This window comes from Canis lupus, chromosome 8 (genome assembly GCF_048164855.1).
Source record: "Canis lupus baileyi chromosome 8, mCanLup2.hap1, whole genome shotgun sequence".
Taxonomy (NCBI): domain Eukaryota; kingdom Metazoa; phylum Chordata; class Mammalia; order Carnivora; family Canidae; genus Canis; species Canis lupus.
The window spans coordinates 47,478,577-47,492,358 of record NC_132845.1 but is presented as its reverse complement, the minus strand read 5'-3'; the positions used below and the strand labels follow the sequence as shown (position 1 = coordinate 47,492,358).

Below are 13,782 nucleotides of genomic sequence, written 5' to 3'. Positions count from 1 at the left end.
AAAGATAATACATTAAAAAAAACATTTTAAAAAACCCTGTTAGAATCCATGTTAGAATAATCAGATTAATCTTTCTGAGATGTAATGGGGTTAATTTGTCTGGGAAGGCAGTAACCATAGTGGTTAACTATGGAGATCTTTGCAGTTTGAAACGACCAACTTCAGATCCTACTTCTGCTATTTAATTGCTTTGGCAGGCAGGGTCTATAATGTCCTACAGGGAGTCTTACCACTTGGTATTCGTGTCCCTGTATAACCTCTTCTTGTAGGTATGGGCTGTTCTGGTGACTTGCTTCTAGCCAATAGAATATAGCAAAATGACAGGATGCCACTTCTGTAATGAGGCTATGAACAATGAGTTATGTCTCACTAGAAGATTTTCTCTTTTACCGGTTTTGATGGAGCAAGCTTCCATGTTGTGAGCTGCTATGTTGGAAGGGATATGTGCCAAAGAACTGAGGGTAGGCTCCAGCCAGGTGCCAGAAGGGAACTGAGGCCCTTGGGCCAACAAACAACCACATAAGAGGTTGGCAACAGACCTTCCCCAGTCAAGTCTTCAGATGAGACCCCAGTCCTGGCTGGCACCTGGTGGCAGTCTGGGATAGTCTATGTGCAGAATTCCTAACTAAGCTATGCCCAGACTTCTGACCCACAGCAACTGTAAAATAATAAATAGTTGTTGTTTTAAGCTGCTAAGCATGTAGTAATTTGTTATGTAGCAATAGGTAACTAATACAGGGGCTATGTCACCTTGGAGGAGCTACTAAACCTCTCTGAGCCCAAGTCCTTTAACTGTAGACTGGGGATACCAATACCAATTTCCCAGGTTGGCTGTGAAGATTCCATAAGCTGAACATTAATATTATAACTGGTACCTTGCAGAGTGAGAGTGAGGGGAGAGCCAGAAGGAGAGCAAGAGACAGAATCTAAAGCTACCCTGTGCTCAGTGTGGGGCCTGACAGGGAGCTTGATCTCATGCCCCCGAGATCATGACCTGAGCTGAGATCAAGAGTTGGACACTAAACCAACTGAGCCACCCAGGCGCCCCTATTGACAACATTTTATATTCACCATTTGCACCAATCTCAGAAGTTAAGTAATACAACATACAGGACATTAAAATAGATAAGTGCATTTTTTTTCATAGAAATCACACTTCAAGAAATTCTGTTACAGTCGACGTGGAAGAAAGCACAGTTCAGATTTCTTCTTCCTGATTCTTGGGCAGTGAGGGGTGGAGGAAGCAGTTGGATACCTCTATGCCAAAGGAAAAAAAGACCCCAAAGGAAGGCAACTGGAAACAAAAGTTCCACAGAAAAATCTAACAAAAAGGAGTGCATACATACTTGGTAACAAGTGAATTGATCTACCCATGGCTTCATTTGCAATTGCTGGGGGAGCTGGGGAGTCTCATGCACGTTGGTGGAACAGAAGGCACTCTGAGAAACCACATCAACATTTCACATATGTATACTCTTTAGCCTAATGGCTCCATTTCTAGGAATTTATCCTGAAGAGATTACTGGAAAAGTGCACCAATATGTTGAAACTGTTCATTGCGGCATTGCTCATAAATATTAGATTGAAACATAAAGTTGCTGACATTTGACCATTTTGATTATGAAAACAACAATTTCTCATAGTTCTATTGAGAAGAGGAGAATTTGAAGCAACCCCAGAATAGAACCCAAATCAAATTGTGGATCAAATTGTGAGTTTTACACACATGCATACATACACAGAGTGTATGAATAACGTCAACACGTTAAGAAAGCAGTTTGCAAAACAGCAGATTCCCCTTCTATCCTCCTGAACATTTTTGTGGAGCTCTGAGGGTAGTGAAAAAGGCTTGAAAACAAACATAGGAATTCTAATATTTTGTGCCCTCACTCCCCACTCCATTGTGCTTCCCTGTGGAAGGACCTCCCGACTCTTCTCCATCCCATCCCTCACAACACACCAGGGGAGGAGGGAGGGCTTCTCTCACTGGTCACTTGTCTAGGATGAACTGGGCATGCGCACTTCCTCTTACTGGGTCAGCATGGTTCCAGAACTGGCCTCCTGTTATCTGCTCCCCCCTAGACTGGATAAGTTTAGAGGAGCTGGTTCTACCCCTGCTGGGAGATGCGGATCGTTGTCCAGCTGAGCAATGTTTGGGCGAGTAAATACAACTAATTCAGAGGCAGAAAGCATTAAAAAGCCCACTTGGTTACCTACATCAGCCATGTCCTTCAAATTTGCCTTTTCTTTAAATTGGAGTTCAATTTGCCAACATATAGCATAACACCCAGTGCTCATCCCGTCAAGCCAAATTTGCTTTTATCAGTGACCAGAGACACATTGATCTCCTTATATATCCAATAAAATATCCTTACATAGCTAATAAAGAAGATATTTCTTGGAACCCCTCCCCCAAATCTCTAATACACACAGACATGCACACACTTGTGTGCACATAGACACTTGTATGGGCATCATGAAGTTGAGCTATATCTATATTGATATCAATATCTGAATCTCTAACGCTCTTTGCTGTAGAGATGGCTGGGAAGGTAGGATTACAGAAACTCTCATCTTCTCTTCATTGCTTTGGCATTTTGTAAAGACTCTAGTTGAATCAGGTAGTTGGACTTTTGCTGGGAAAATAAAGAGGTGCCTTCAATCTCGCAGCTTACCACCTCCGTCTTCCATGATACTGGACTACCCGGGTGGCAGACAAAACATATGAATAGAACACCAGAAAAAAAAAAAAAAAGGAGGGGGGTCATAAAAGGAGAAAAACTTTCCTCAAATTCCGCTTATTCCAAAACTAACTCATTATCTCCCTGACTGCCCCCCAAATCGGCTCTTGCTCCCAACTAATCTGTTTCTAAGAGCAGAATCATTTTTTCTCCCATTATCTCAGGCTAGAAACCCAAACCTTTGATTCCTACCTTAGAGTCCCTGTATTCATTCTGTCACCAGGCCCTGTTTCATAGCATCTCTGTCCTACTTTTCTTTTTTCTTTTCCATTCTGACTGCCAGAACTTTCCGCCTAGCCATTGCAGATTTCTATTGCTCACTTCACATCGAGTTCCTTCCAACTCAAACCAAAGTCTGTCTTTTTTTTCTTTTTCTTTATTTATTTGGGAGAAAGTGAGCAAAAGAGAGAGCACACATACGTAGTGGAGGGGCAAGGGAGAGAGGGTGGAGAGAGAGAAACAGACTCTCCACTGAGCAGGGATCCCAATGTGGGGCTGGATCCCAGTGTTCTGGTATCATGACCTTAACGGAAGGCAGATGCTTAACCAACTGAGCCACCCAGGCGCCCCCCACCATCTGTCTGCCTTAAAGCTACTCCTCTGCCTAGTGTTCAAGGTTTTCCCCAATTTGTCCACCTAACCAGTCTTTCTCCTTTTACTTCCAACAGATCTATCTCTGTCCTTCCCTTCCTCTCCTCACTTGGTGTTTGTAACCCATGCTCACCTCTAGGGGGAGCTCAAGACCCTCCTCCCTCATCTCGGGTTGATTTTGTTGACCAAAGCCAATTATATAAGGCCACATTAAAGGGTGAAGATTTAGCATAAAATCAGAAGTAAATTCTGATTCCTCCTTCTTTTGGAAGCATCCTGGCCAGCTTCATCTGTTATTAATGTTGACCATATGGACAATAGCGACAGGTACCATTTTTTGGAGAGCCCATCATGTACCAGTCGAGGTGTCTTTCCCACAGTTTCTCACCTCATCTTCTCCAAAATTCTATGAAATATTCCACTGTGAAAGTGAGGACACCATGGCTCGGTGGACACTAGGGGGCTTGCCTGAGGTCAGATGGCAAGTAAGTGATGGAGCTGAGATGCTTCCCAGGTCTGTCTCCTCCAGAGCCCAAGCTCTCCATATGCACATGGTGCTTCCCTACAGTCCCCGGGAGAGATTTCAGGGATAGAGCCCACGTCTAACTTCTCTGCATCATTCACACTGCCTCTGTTTCCTCATCTGCCAAATGGCAATTATACAAATCTGTATTTGTTTTCTAGAGCTACCATAACAAATTACCACCAACTGGGTGGCTTAAAATAACAGAAATAGAAGGGTGCTTGGGTGGCTCAGTTGTTTGAGCATCTGGCTCTTGATTTCAGCTCAGGTCACGAACTCAGGATCCTGCGATGGAGACTCACCTCTGGCTCAGCACTCAGCACGGAGTCTGCTTGTCCCTCTCCCTTTGCTCCTCCCCCTGCTCATGCTCTATCTCACAAGTAAATAAATAAAATCTTAAATCTTAAAAAAAAAAATAATAGAAATAGAGTCTGTCTCAACTCTGGAGCCAGGAAGTCAAAACTCAAAGTGTCAGCAGGACTGTGCTTCCTCAGAAGGTTCTAGAGGAGAATCCTTCCTTGTTCTCCAAGCTGCAGGTACTGGTTGTAATCCTTGGTGTTCCTTGGCTTGTAGATGTGTCACTCCAATGTCTGCATCTCTCATCACATGGCTTTCTTCTCTGGGTGTCTCCAGGTGTCCTCTTCCCTTCTTATAAGGACACCAGTCATCAGATCAGGCTCATCCTACTCCAGAATGATCTCATCTTAACTTAGTTGCATCTTCAAAGACCCTATCTCCAAATAAGGTCACAGACACAGGTTCTGGATAGATATGAATCTAGGGAGACACTTCAACATACAAGCTCTCAAGATTGTGTTGAAACTTAAATGAGATCCCATTTAAAAGGCACATATCGGGGCAGTCCGGGTGGCGCAGCGGTTTAGCGCTGCCTTCAGCCCAGGGCGTGATCCTGGAGACCTGGGATTGAGTCCCATGTCAGGCTCCCTGCATGGAGCCTGCTTCTTCCTCTGCCTGTGTCTCTGTCTCTCTCTCTCTCTCCTCTCTGTGTTTCTAATGAATAAATAAATAAATAAAAAATAAAAGGCACATATCTCAGTGCCCAGTGATGCAGCAAATGTCACTGCACTTCTCTTAGCAGACCTGCTACAGCCACAGGCTATAATGTTTCCTAGCTGTTCACCTGACTCAGATAGTTGGCCTCATCTTAAGAGTATAGACAAGCAGTCTTTCACCCCAGCAGCATACCAGAATCACCTGGGATATGTGTTTTTTTTTTAATATTTTATTTATTTATTTGAGAGAGAGAGAGAGAGCATGGACAGGGGGAGAGACAGAGGGACAAGCAGACTCCCTGCTGAGTGCAGAGCCCCGCATGTGCTCCATCCCAGGATCCCAAGATCATGACCCAAGCTAAAATCAAGAGTCAGATATTTAATCAACTGAGCCACCCAGGCACTCCACCTGGGACATTTTTAAGACCAATTCGCAGGCCTCACTCAAGACTTATCCAATCAGACACTCCAGGGTAAAGTCTGGGAATGCGTGCTTAACCCCCCACCCCCTCAGGTGATTGATGATGACACACAATTGGGTTGAGAACCTCTTGCTGAGACTAATGTGGTCAGAGTCCCAAGAGAGAAAACTCAGACTTATGCTGTTGGAGTGCTGCTGGATACAGCCCTTACTTCTCCAGAACATTAGGTGAACAAAGAACGAGGCCAGTGCTTTGGAAAAACAAAACCCAGTAAGACCTGTCAGATTCAGACCCATGTATATATTCCTTTTTGTGGGAAACAAAGTATTGTTATAACATTACCACACACAGGATCTGATCCACTCAAACAGTGCCCAGCAGGATGAAGGCCAACAAATGAAATGAAAACAGAAGAAGGGACAGGTGTCTACAGTGTTTTCTGACAACTTTCAATTTGGTCCTGAGCCCCCAGTGGCAGAAATGTTCTCCAGAGAGGGCCAGGAGCCAACTGCAATGACTTGGCATGGACACATGACAAATGAAAGAAAAGCACGAGTGGGAGAGACTCACTCAGTGGGGCTGAAGTAGGTAGGATTTTGTTATTGTTGTCATTCACTGTAAACCGATCCTATATGAAGGCACATGCAGAAATAACAGAATTTGAAATGTGCCTTTGGGACTGTCAACATAGGTAAGTTTAATTGAGAAGCAAATTTGATTGAATTCAACATGTATTGATTGAGGCCTTCCTATGGGTCAGGTCCTATTCTGGGCACTTGGTTTATGGCACTGGAGATACACACGTGCCTTGGGGAGTTGAGCTCTGTGTTGGTTCATAATCCTCTTGGGAGCATCCCGGGTGTAAAATGAAACTGGCCCCTGTTCTCAGAGGGCAAGGAGAGATGGGGAGAAGAATAGGGAGGCCACTCCAGGTCAGAACGTGGAGATTTTCATAAGCAAAGGGAACTTATGTTGAAAGCCTGTCTTGGGTGGCAAGATGGATGGATCCCTGCACCCACTTGCCAAATTTTGAAAGTGTTAACAGGCCCTAAGTGGGGCCATTCATATGTACGGTGCTGGTGTTCTCAACACCGCATCACTATCTCAAGTCTATGTTGCAAGGTTTAGAGCTTTCAGGAGAATGCTAATTCTTGTTGAGAATGGGGGAAAAGAGGATTTTTCATGGCACTGAGTAACTGCAAAATATTTAAACAGTTGGGGTGGCTGAGTTCACGATACAGATGAATAAAATAAAGATTGGAAAGTAAGAGTAAGGGAAGCCCAGGTGGCCCAGCGGTTTAGCACCACCTTTGGCCCAGGGTATGATCCTGGAGACCTGGGATCGAGTCTCATGTTGGGCTCCCTGCATGGAGCCTGTGTCTGTGTGTCCCCTCTGCCTGTGTCTCTTCCTGTCTCTCTCTCTCTGTGTGTCTCTCATGAATAAATAAATAAAATCTTAAAAAAAAAAAAAAGGAAAGAATAAGCCCCTATACAATCATGCCAGAAATGATTTACAAGGGGTGCTAAGCACTGTAGGGCAGTTAAAAAAAAAAAGAAAGAAAAAGAAAGAAAGAAAGAAAGAAAGAAAGAAAGAAAGAAAGAAAGAAAGAAAGAAAGAAAGAAAGAAAAGAAAAAGAAAGAAAGGAGGAACAAAAGCCTAAATGAGGAAATTAAAGTGTTTTGGATGAAAAAGAACTTGAGTAATTAGTATGAACTGCTTCAAAGGCCAAGAAGTTTATTATAGTAGTCCGGGACACTTCCAGCTGTTCATGCTCTGAGTGCCCATCATATACAGTTGGACAGAAGGACACAAGTAACAGGGTTCATTGACTTCAAGTGGCTCACTGAGGTTCGGAAGCAGTGCTGTCCAATAAAAATTTCTATAATGATGGGAATGCTCCACATCTCTGATGTCCAGCATAGAAGCCCCAGCCAGAGAAAATATGATGCCCAGTTAAATGTGAATTCAGATAAACAACATGTGACTTTTTTTTCTTGTATGTTGGGACATACTTTATCTGGAGTTCTGATTTAACTGAGTGTCCTGGCTCTTCTTCCCCTAAACTCTGGTCATCCTAGCCACGTGTGGCTATTGCACACTTGAAATGTGCCTGGTGTACCTGGAGAACTGTCATTTAACTTTTATTTAATTTTGATTGGTGGAAGTAGTCGTGTGTGGCTGGTGGCTACCGTCATGGTCAGATCAATCTGGAGAAACAGGGACACGTGAGAGGACTTCTGACAGCGTGAGGTTTCGCTGGGAATGGTTTTCAAGCTCAAATTCTTCTGTCCAGGTTCTAAATGTCCAGAAGCCACCGTCTCTGTAAACAAGAAGTCTGAAGGCCTTGCCATGCTGGAAGGTGTTCAGGAGCTTGGCTGAGAGAGTAATGACCACAAAAAGAACAAGCCATTTACTGAGCAATTATTATGTGCTGTGAGACCTACTTTAAATATGCCACTTCACCGAATCCTGCCCCAAACTCTGCTGTGGACATGGTCATGCTCACTCTGCGGCTGAGGAAAACATAGCCCGGAGAGGTTACGTGACTTGCCCAAGGTCACAGAGCTGGTATGTAGAATGAGCTTACATTTAGGTCATGTGACAGAACAGTGTAAGTGCTTTGCACCCAAATGGGACAAGTTTTCAAAGACTTAAACTCTTTTTTTTTTTTTAAGACTTAAACTCTTTAAGCCAAATGGTGGGCAGCAAGGAGGACTGGTGCCAAACAGACATGGAAATTGAACGTGAGAGGCAGAAACAGGGTAAAAAGAGGGCCGTAGGCTTCGCTATTTTGGCAAGTGGTGGGATGACTCCGGGCACATTACTTGGCTTCCTCTGTGGCTCCATAGTCTCATTTTTAAAATGAGGTGAGACTTTCTTTTGTTTGAGGGCTAACAGGAGAGACTGTGCACATAAAGACCTGGCAGGCACTCATAAACGATAATTACACATAGTAGCTCACCTAATGGTTATATTTTCTTTCTAACGATGAAAACACAATCTATGAGCTCTGTGGCTTACCCAAGAGAGTTGCAATGACATCTAAAAGGTCTCAGGGACAGGATTTAACTTTGAACGTAGGTACATCTCAAACATTTCAGAAATTCTCTAACACCCTGAAAAGGGGAGAAATCGTGGAAGTCCTGTTAATGCCAACACTGTGACGATATCAGTGAAGTCAATAAATTTTTTAAAAATACACAAAAAAACACCAACTTTTGGGGTCTGAAGTACACACAGCATGTCAACCTGGTCCAATCTATTTATTTTCAATTTAAAAAAAACAATCACGTGTATAAAATTGACATCCTCATGGGCTGCCCTTCGCCTTGACCCCATCGCATTCCCTAGTCCCTGATTTCTGAGTGTCAGCTGAAAAAGTGCAGGTCATGAGTGGGTAATGGTGAGGGGCGTCTGGTGCCCCGGGGACAAATTGGTGCCCACATTGCTGAGTCATTGTCTTGTGTCTCACATTTCCACCTAGTTCAAATGTGCTGTATCAGAATACTATCCTTCCTTCCAGAATGATACCAACCTGAATTAAAGCCTCACTCTGGGACTTTAACACTTCCAAAAAAGACCTCTGAACAATCTGTGTGAGTCAGGGTTCTTTAGAGGAACAGAAGCAAAAATGTGTAGACATATAGAAAGAGATTTATTTTAAGGAATTGGCTCACACAGCTATGGAGGCTGGCAAGTCCAAAATCTGCAAAGTGAGCCAGGAGGCTGGAGAACCAGGAAGAGCCAATGCTGCAGTTGAAATCCAAAGGCCATCTGCTGGCTGAATACCCTCATGCTTGAGGAATCACTCTTTTGTTCTATTCAGATCTTCAACTGATTGGACGAGGCCCACCCACATTGTGGAGGCCAACGTGCTCTTCTCAAAGTCCACCAACTGAAAGGTAAATCTCATCTTAAGACCACTCTGGCAGAGACATCCAGAATAATGCTTGACCAAATATCTTGGCACTGGGGGCCAGCCAATTTGACATAAAACTTAACCATCACACAGTCCACCTGGGAATGACTACATCCACTGAAGTCAAGCCTAAGCACTTTCCTTTAAATGAGGCTTTGAACTCATATGCCAGGCCTCCTGGCTCAAATCTGTAAACCAACCTGGCTCATAATCCTAACAACCTTTGTCATCTTGTTTCACAAACATGGGCAGACAAGAAACCAGAGAAGGAGGTAGAGTGAGGACTTGCTACGGGGAGATTCCAGAAATGGTGAGAAGCAGAAGTTCACAGCCTGACAGTGAGAAGGAGACGGAAGATCTCTAAGGAGTAGATGGAAGAACTAAAAAACCTCAGCAACATAGGGGCCTTTGAGTATTAAGACAGATTGTTCTGTTGGCTTCATGGAGTGAAGCTATAATAGAGTCCAGTACAGCAACTAGTGTTCTTAATTATATACCTGGGTTTCTAAGTAACAACACAATTGGACCTGCTGTTACAAGGGGTGGGTGGAGAAAAAGGACAGTTTCTAAAGGGTGGCGAGGAGGCATGGTAGTCGCTGGCTGATATGCTCTCCCTCCCCTCACTCCAACCCTCACTTGTGCATGGGGAGGGAATACAGTGGATTCTCTGTCGGTTCTTTTTTTTTTTTTTTTTAATTAGCCATTCCCCCCTTTCTCAGGGCAATCAGGGTATCCATGTGTCATTTTAAGAGAACTAGGCTCTTCATCTTCAGGCAGGTGGTTTGAGTGATATCGATACCACTCCTCCAGGGGTGGCCCTTATAGCTTAAGCCAGTCTAAACATGCTATTTATCTTCTGACCTTGCTTCAGAAAGAAGCACATATTCCAAGTGGCATTGCGGTGATGAAACCGAATGTTTGCTGGGGGTTTTGAGAAAAAGAGACCTTTTTTCCTTCTCCTCCCTAGGTGGTGTCTCATGAGGGTGCGGTCTAGAACTGTGGTAGCCATTCTGCTCCTAGAAGGGGGAGCCTGGAACTTTCAAGTGGTGGGAAGGAGTTCTCTACATGGAGACTGAGGATAAAGCCAAAATGACTAAAGGCAGGGAGGATAAATGGAGAGAATTGGGTTCTTATAACGTCATACGAGCAACTTGATCAAACCTCACCTGAAGCTGCATGGGGTTTTTTGTTTATGTCAATGGATTCCTTTTCTTATTAAACCAATTTGAAGTGATTTTTGGTTATTTGCTGTGACACGATGCCTGACTGATATAAGAGATGACCCCTGAACACCTAATCTTGAAAAAAGGAGACTTTTGACTAGAAAAGAATGGGTTGAAGGGATAGTCTAACAATAATAGTAACAGTTTTGACTCAGAAAAAAACGTATGAGGCACCTGGTATGTTTTGGAAACTGCTCAGAGCTTCACTGATTTATCACAAAAGCAAATGAGGTTGGTGTTACAATTATCTAATTTTATTTATTTTTAAAGATTTTATTTATTTATTCATGAGAGACACACAGAGAGAGGAACAGAGACACAGGCAGAGGGAGAAGCAGGCTCCATGCAGGGACCCCGATGTGGGACTTGATCCCAGGACTCCAGGATCACACCCTGGGCCAAAGGCGGACGCTCAACCACTGAGCGACCCAGGCGTCCCCTGATTATCTCATTTTAAATGAAGATGCTGAAGCTCAGAAGGATGATGTGAATTGCTCAGGGTTGCACAGCTGGGAAATGGACTGGACAGGCCCAGCTGCCCAGGAATACCCTCTTCTCATGCTGCCAGGCAGACAGCTGAACAGAAAAGGGTATGAACTGGAAGACCACGGTCAGAGGAGAGTGGGACCACCCACCTATACAGTGATGAGGCGAAGATGGGCAGGCAATGAGGCTAAGAAGCTGCTGGGACCCAGTGGCAGACAAGGTTTGGTTGCACCCATTATTAGCATTCAATGGTTCCTGTGTCGTTCTGAGGTTCCTCATCATCACTACCAATAGAGCTATGCCCAACCACTGCCCAGGTTCAAATCAGGCTATACTGTCAAGATATTCATAATCTATTTATTCATGCAGCAGCACTGGAGTGTCTATGCCTCAAGCACCCTTCCTGGTGAGCAAGGCAGTTGAGGTAACCACCCATGTGGACTTTAACAGTTGAGTTGGGAAAGACATCGGGGACAAATAATAACACCTGAAACAAATGAGTACATCTGTAAATAATTATCACGTGTGGCAATAGCACCAACTGTGCAAAGGGCTATCTATAAGAGACAAGAACAGAGAGTTACAAAAAGAACAAGGAGGAAACCTGCTTTCGATAGGAAGGGTGTGTGCAAGTGTGTGGGGGGCTAAAGCCTCTCCTTGAAAGTGTGATTTAAGCAGAGGCCTTGAAGTTTAAATGCGCAGGTGCATTCTATATTTTTTTAAGATTTTATTTATTTATTCATGAAGATAGAGAGAGACTGAGGGGCAGAGACACAGGCAGAGGGAGAAGCAGGCCCCATGCAGGGAGCCTGACGTGGGACTCGATCCCAGGTCTCCAGGGTCACACCCTGGGCCAAAGGCGGTGCTAAAGCACTGAGCTACCCAGGCAGGTGCATTCTAAGCAGAAGGAACCGCATGTGCAAAAATAGGGAACTGGATTTGCATGTTTAAGGAACTGAAAGAGGACAGTTACTGGGTGAGAGGCGGGCCGGAGCTGGAACTTGCAGGGTCTTGAGGTCCCCATTGGGATTTTTTAGTTTTCATTTTGTCATTCCCTCTTGAATGTTTCCTGACAGTCCTCCTGGGGAGGAGGGGGGCAGACCACACGCAGGGAATAGCAATACGGTGACTAGTGATGATGAGAGTGAATGCCTAATACTTACCCAGGACTTACCATTTACTATTAGAACTCTTGTCCAAGATTGGAGGACGAGTCTCCTGGATGTAGGCAGCTAGTTGAGAAGTTCCCAACCTGATGGATCAAAAGAACCTCATAAGGAGTTAAAGCCAGACCCTTGGGGATCCTTGGGTGGCTCAGTGGTTTAGCACCTGCCTTAGGCCCAGGGCATCATCCTGGAGACAGACCCGGGATCGAGTCCCACGTCAGGGTCCCTGCATGGGGCCTGCTTCTCCCTCAGCCTGTGTCTCTGCCTCTCTCTCTTTCTATCATGAATAAATAAATGATTTTTTTTTTTTTTTTTTTAAAGCCAGACCCTTCTCCTAGAGATTCGGCTTCGGCAGGTGCCACCCCTCCCGGAATTTGTTTTTAACCACGTTGACAAACACCAGCCTACAGCAGCGTGGTGCAAGAGCTTTTTTTTCCCCCTTCTTTTTCCTAGACAGGTCCTGGTTTGGGTCGGTGGCCGCTTCACTGCTTTTGCAGGTGTGTCACCTCGTGCAAACTGCGCCACCTCTCTGGGCGTCAGTCTCCCCTTCTGACACACGCAGCTCACGACAGCCCTGGCGCTCATGTGCAGCGGAGGTGAGCTACGATTCCGAGGGAGCGATGATGACAGTAACAGCGTGATGGTGAAGATGCCTCATGATCAGGGCTCCTGGGTCACAGTAGGGGGGGGGGGGGAGCTTGGAGGACTGTCCTGAGACAGGGCCCAGCGCTTCGGACCTCCCCCCCTACCCCGCCTAAGGTAGGGTTGTTGGATGAAATGCAGGAGCTCCAGTTAAAGTGGAATCTCAGATCACGAAAACAATTTTAGGGTAAGTATATCCCAAATGCCGCGTGGGCTATACTTACGCTGAACCATCATTCATCGTGCGTCTCAAATTCCAACTTAACTGGGCGCCCCGTGTTTGCACCTGTGAAACCAGGGCAGGCCGCCTCCGGGGGAGCTGGAGGGGGGGAGGAGGGAAACCCCGCGGTCGCCCCCAGCCGCCTGAGCGGCAGAGCATCCCCTGCACGCCTGCATCCAGGCCCAGGTCCAGGCGCCGCAGTCGATCCCAGAGGGGCCGCTCGCGCTTCCGCCTCGCCCAGGCAGCACCAGCGGCGCCCCGAGCGGCCCCGCCCCGAGCAGAGGGCGCCGCCCGGCCACACGGGCCCGGCGGTTGGGACTGTAGCGGCGTCCTGCCGTTCCCTCCCGCGCCACTGTGTCCTCAGGGGGAGCCGGGAAACTCGCTCGCCATGTCGGCTGCGGAGGCGGGGGGTGTTTTCCGCAGAGCCCGGGGCAGGACCCTGGACGCGTTTCCCTCAGGTACGGCCGGCCTTCCGCCGGGGGAGGGGAGGAGCGGGGACTTCAGGCTGCGGCACCTTCCGTCGGCGGAACCGTCGGTGCGGCCGCGCGCGCCTCCAGCCGGACGGCTTCGAGGGCTGCACCTGCCCCGCGGGCGGGAGCCGGGGACCGCAATAGCTGCCGCGCCGCCCGCGCCCGGGGCTTCGAGGGGCGCGGCCGGGGAGCAGGTGTGCGGGCGGCGCGGCCTCGCCGGCCTCCGCATCCCAGAGAGAGACCGAGACAGGAGGCGATGCACTGAGGCAGCAAAGCGTGCTTCCCGGGCGCGCGGGCAGTGCACTTCGCTTGCTGGCGGCCCTGCCTTGCACGCGTGCCCCAGCAGGGCGGCTCGGCCTCAGTTT

At 46.6% G+C, this 13,782-nt stretch overlaps 1 protein-coding gene and 1 long non-coding RNA gene across 2 annotated transcripts in view; one reads left to right on the top strand and one right to left on the bottom strand.

The window, feature by feature from the left end:
- Positions 1–7,000: 7,000 nt before the first annotated feature.
- On the bottom strand, positions 7,001–13,475 carry LOC140638459 (uncharacterized). The gene is made up of 4 exons (XR_012035484.1): positions 12,952–13,475; positions 12,094–12,171; positions 8,313–8,407; positions 7,001–7,666 (listed from the first exon to the last, which is right to left on the bottom strand). It is a non-coding gene; the product is annotated as an uncharacterized lncRNA (long non-coding RNA).
- The window catches only part of CPPED1 (calcineurin like phosphoesterase domain containing 1), a 100,108-nt gene continuing 99,525 nt past the window's right edge, over positions 13,200–13,782 (top strand). Inside the window, exon 1 of the mRNA XM_072835840.1 lies at positions 13,200–13,405. Coding sequence (XP_072691941.1) covers positions 13,336–13,405 — 70 coding nt within the window. The 5' untranslated portion in view covers positions 13,200–13,335. The remainder of the gene's footprint in view (positions 13,406–13,782) is intronic.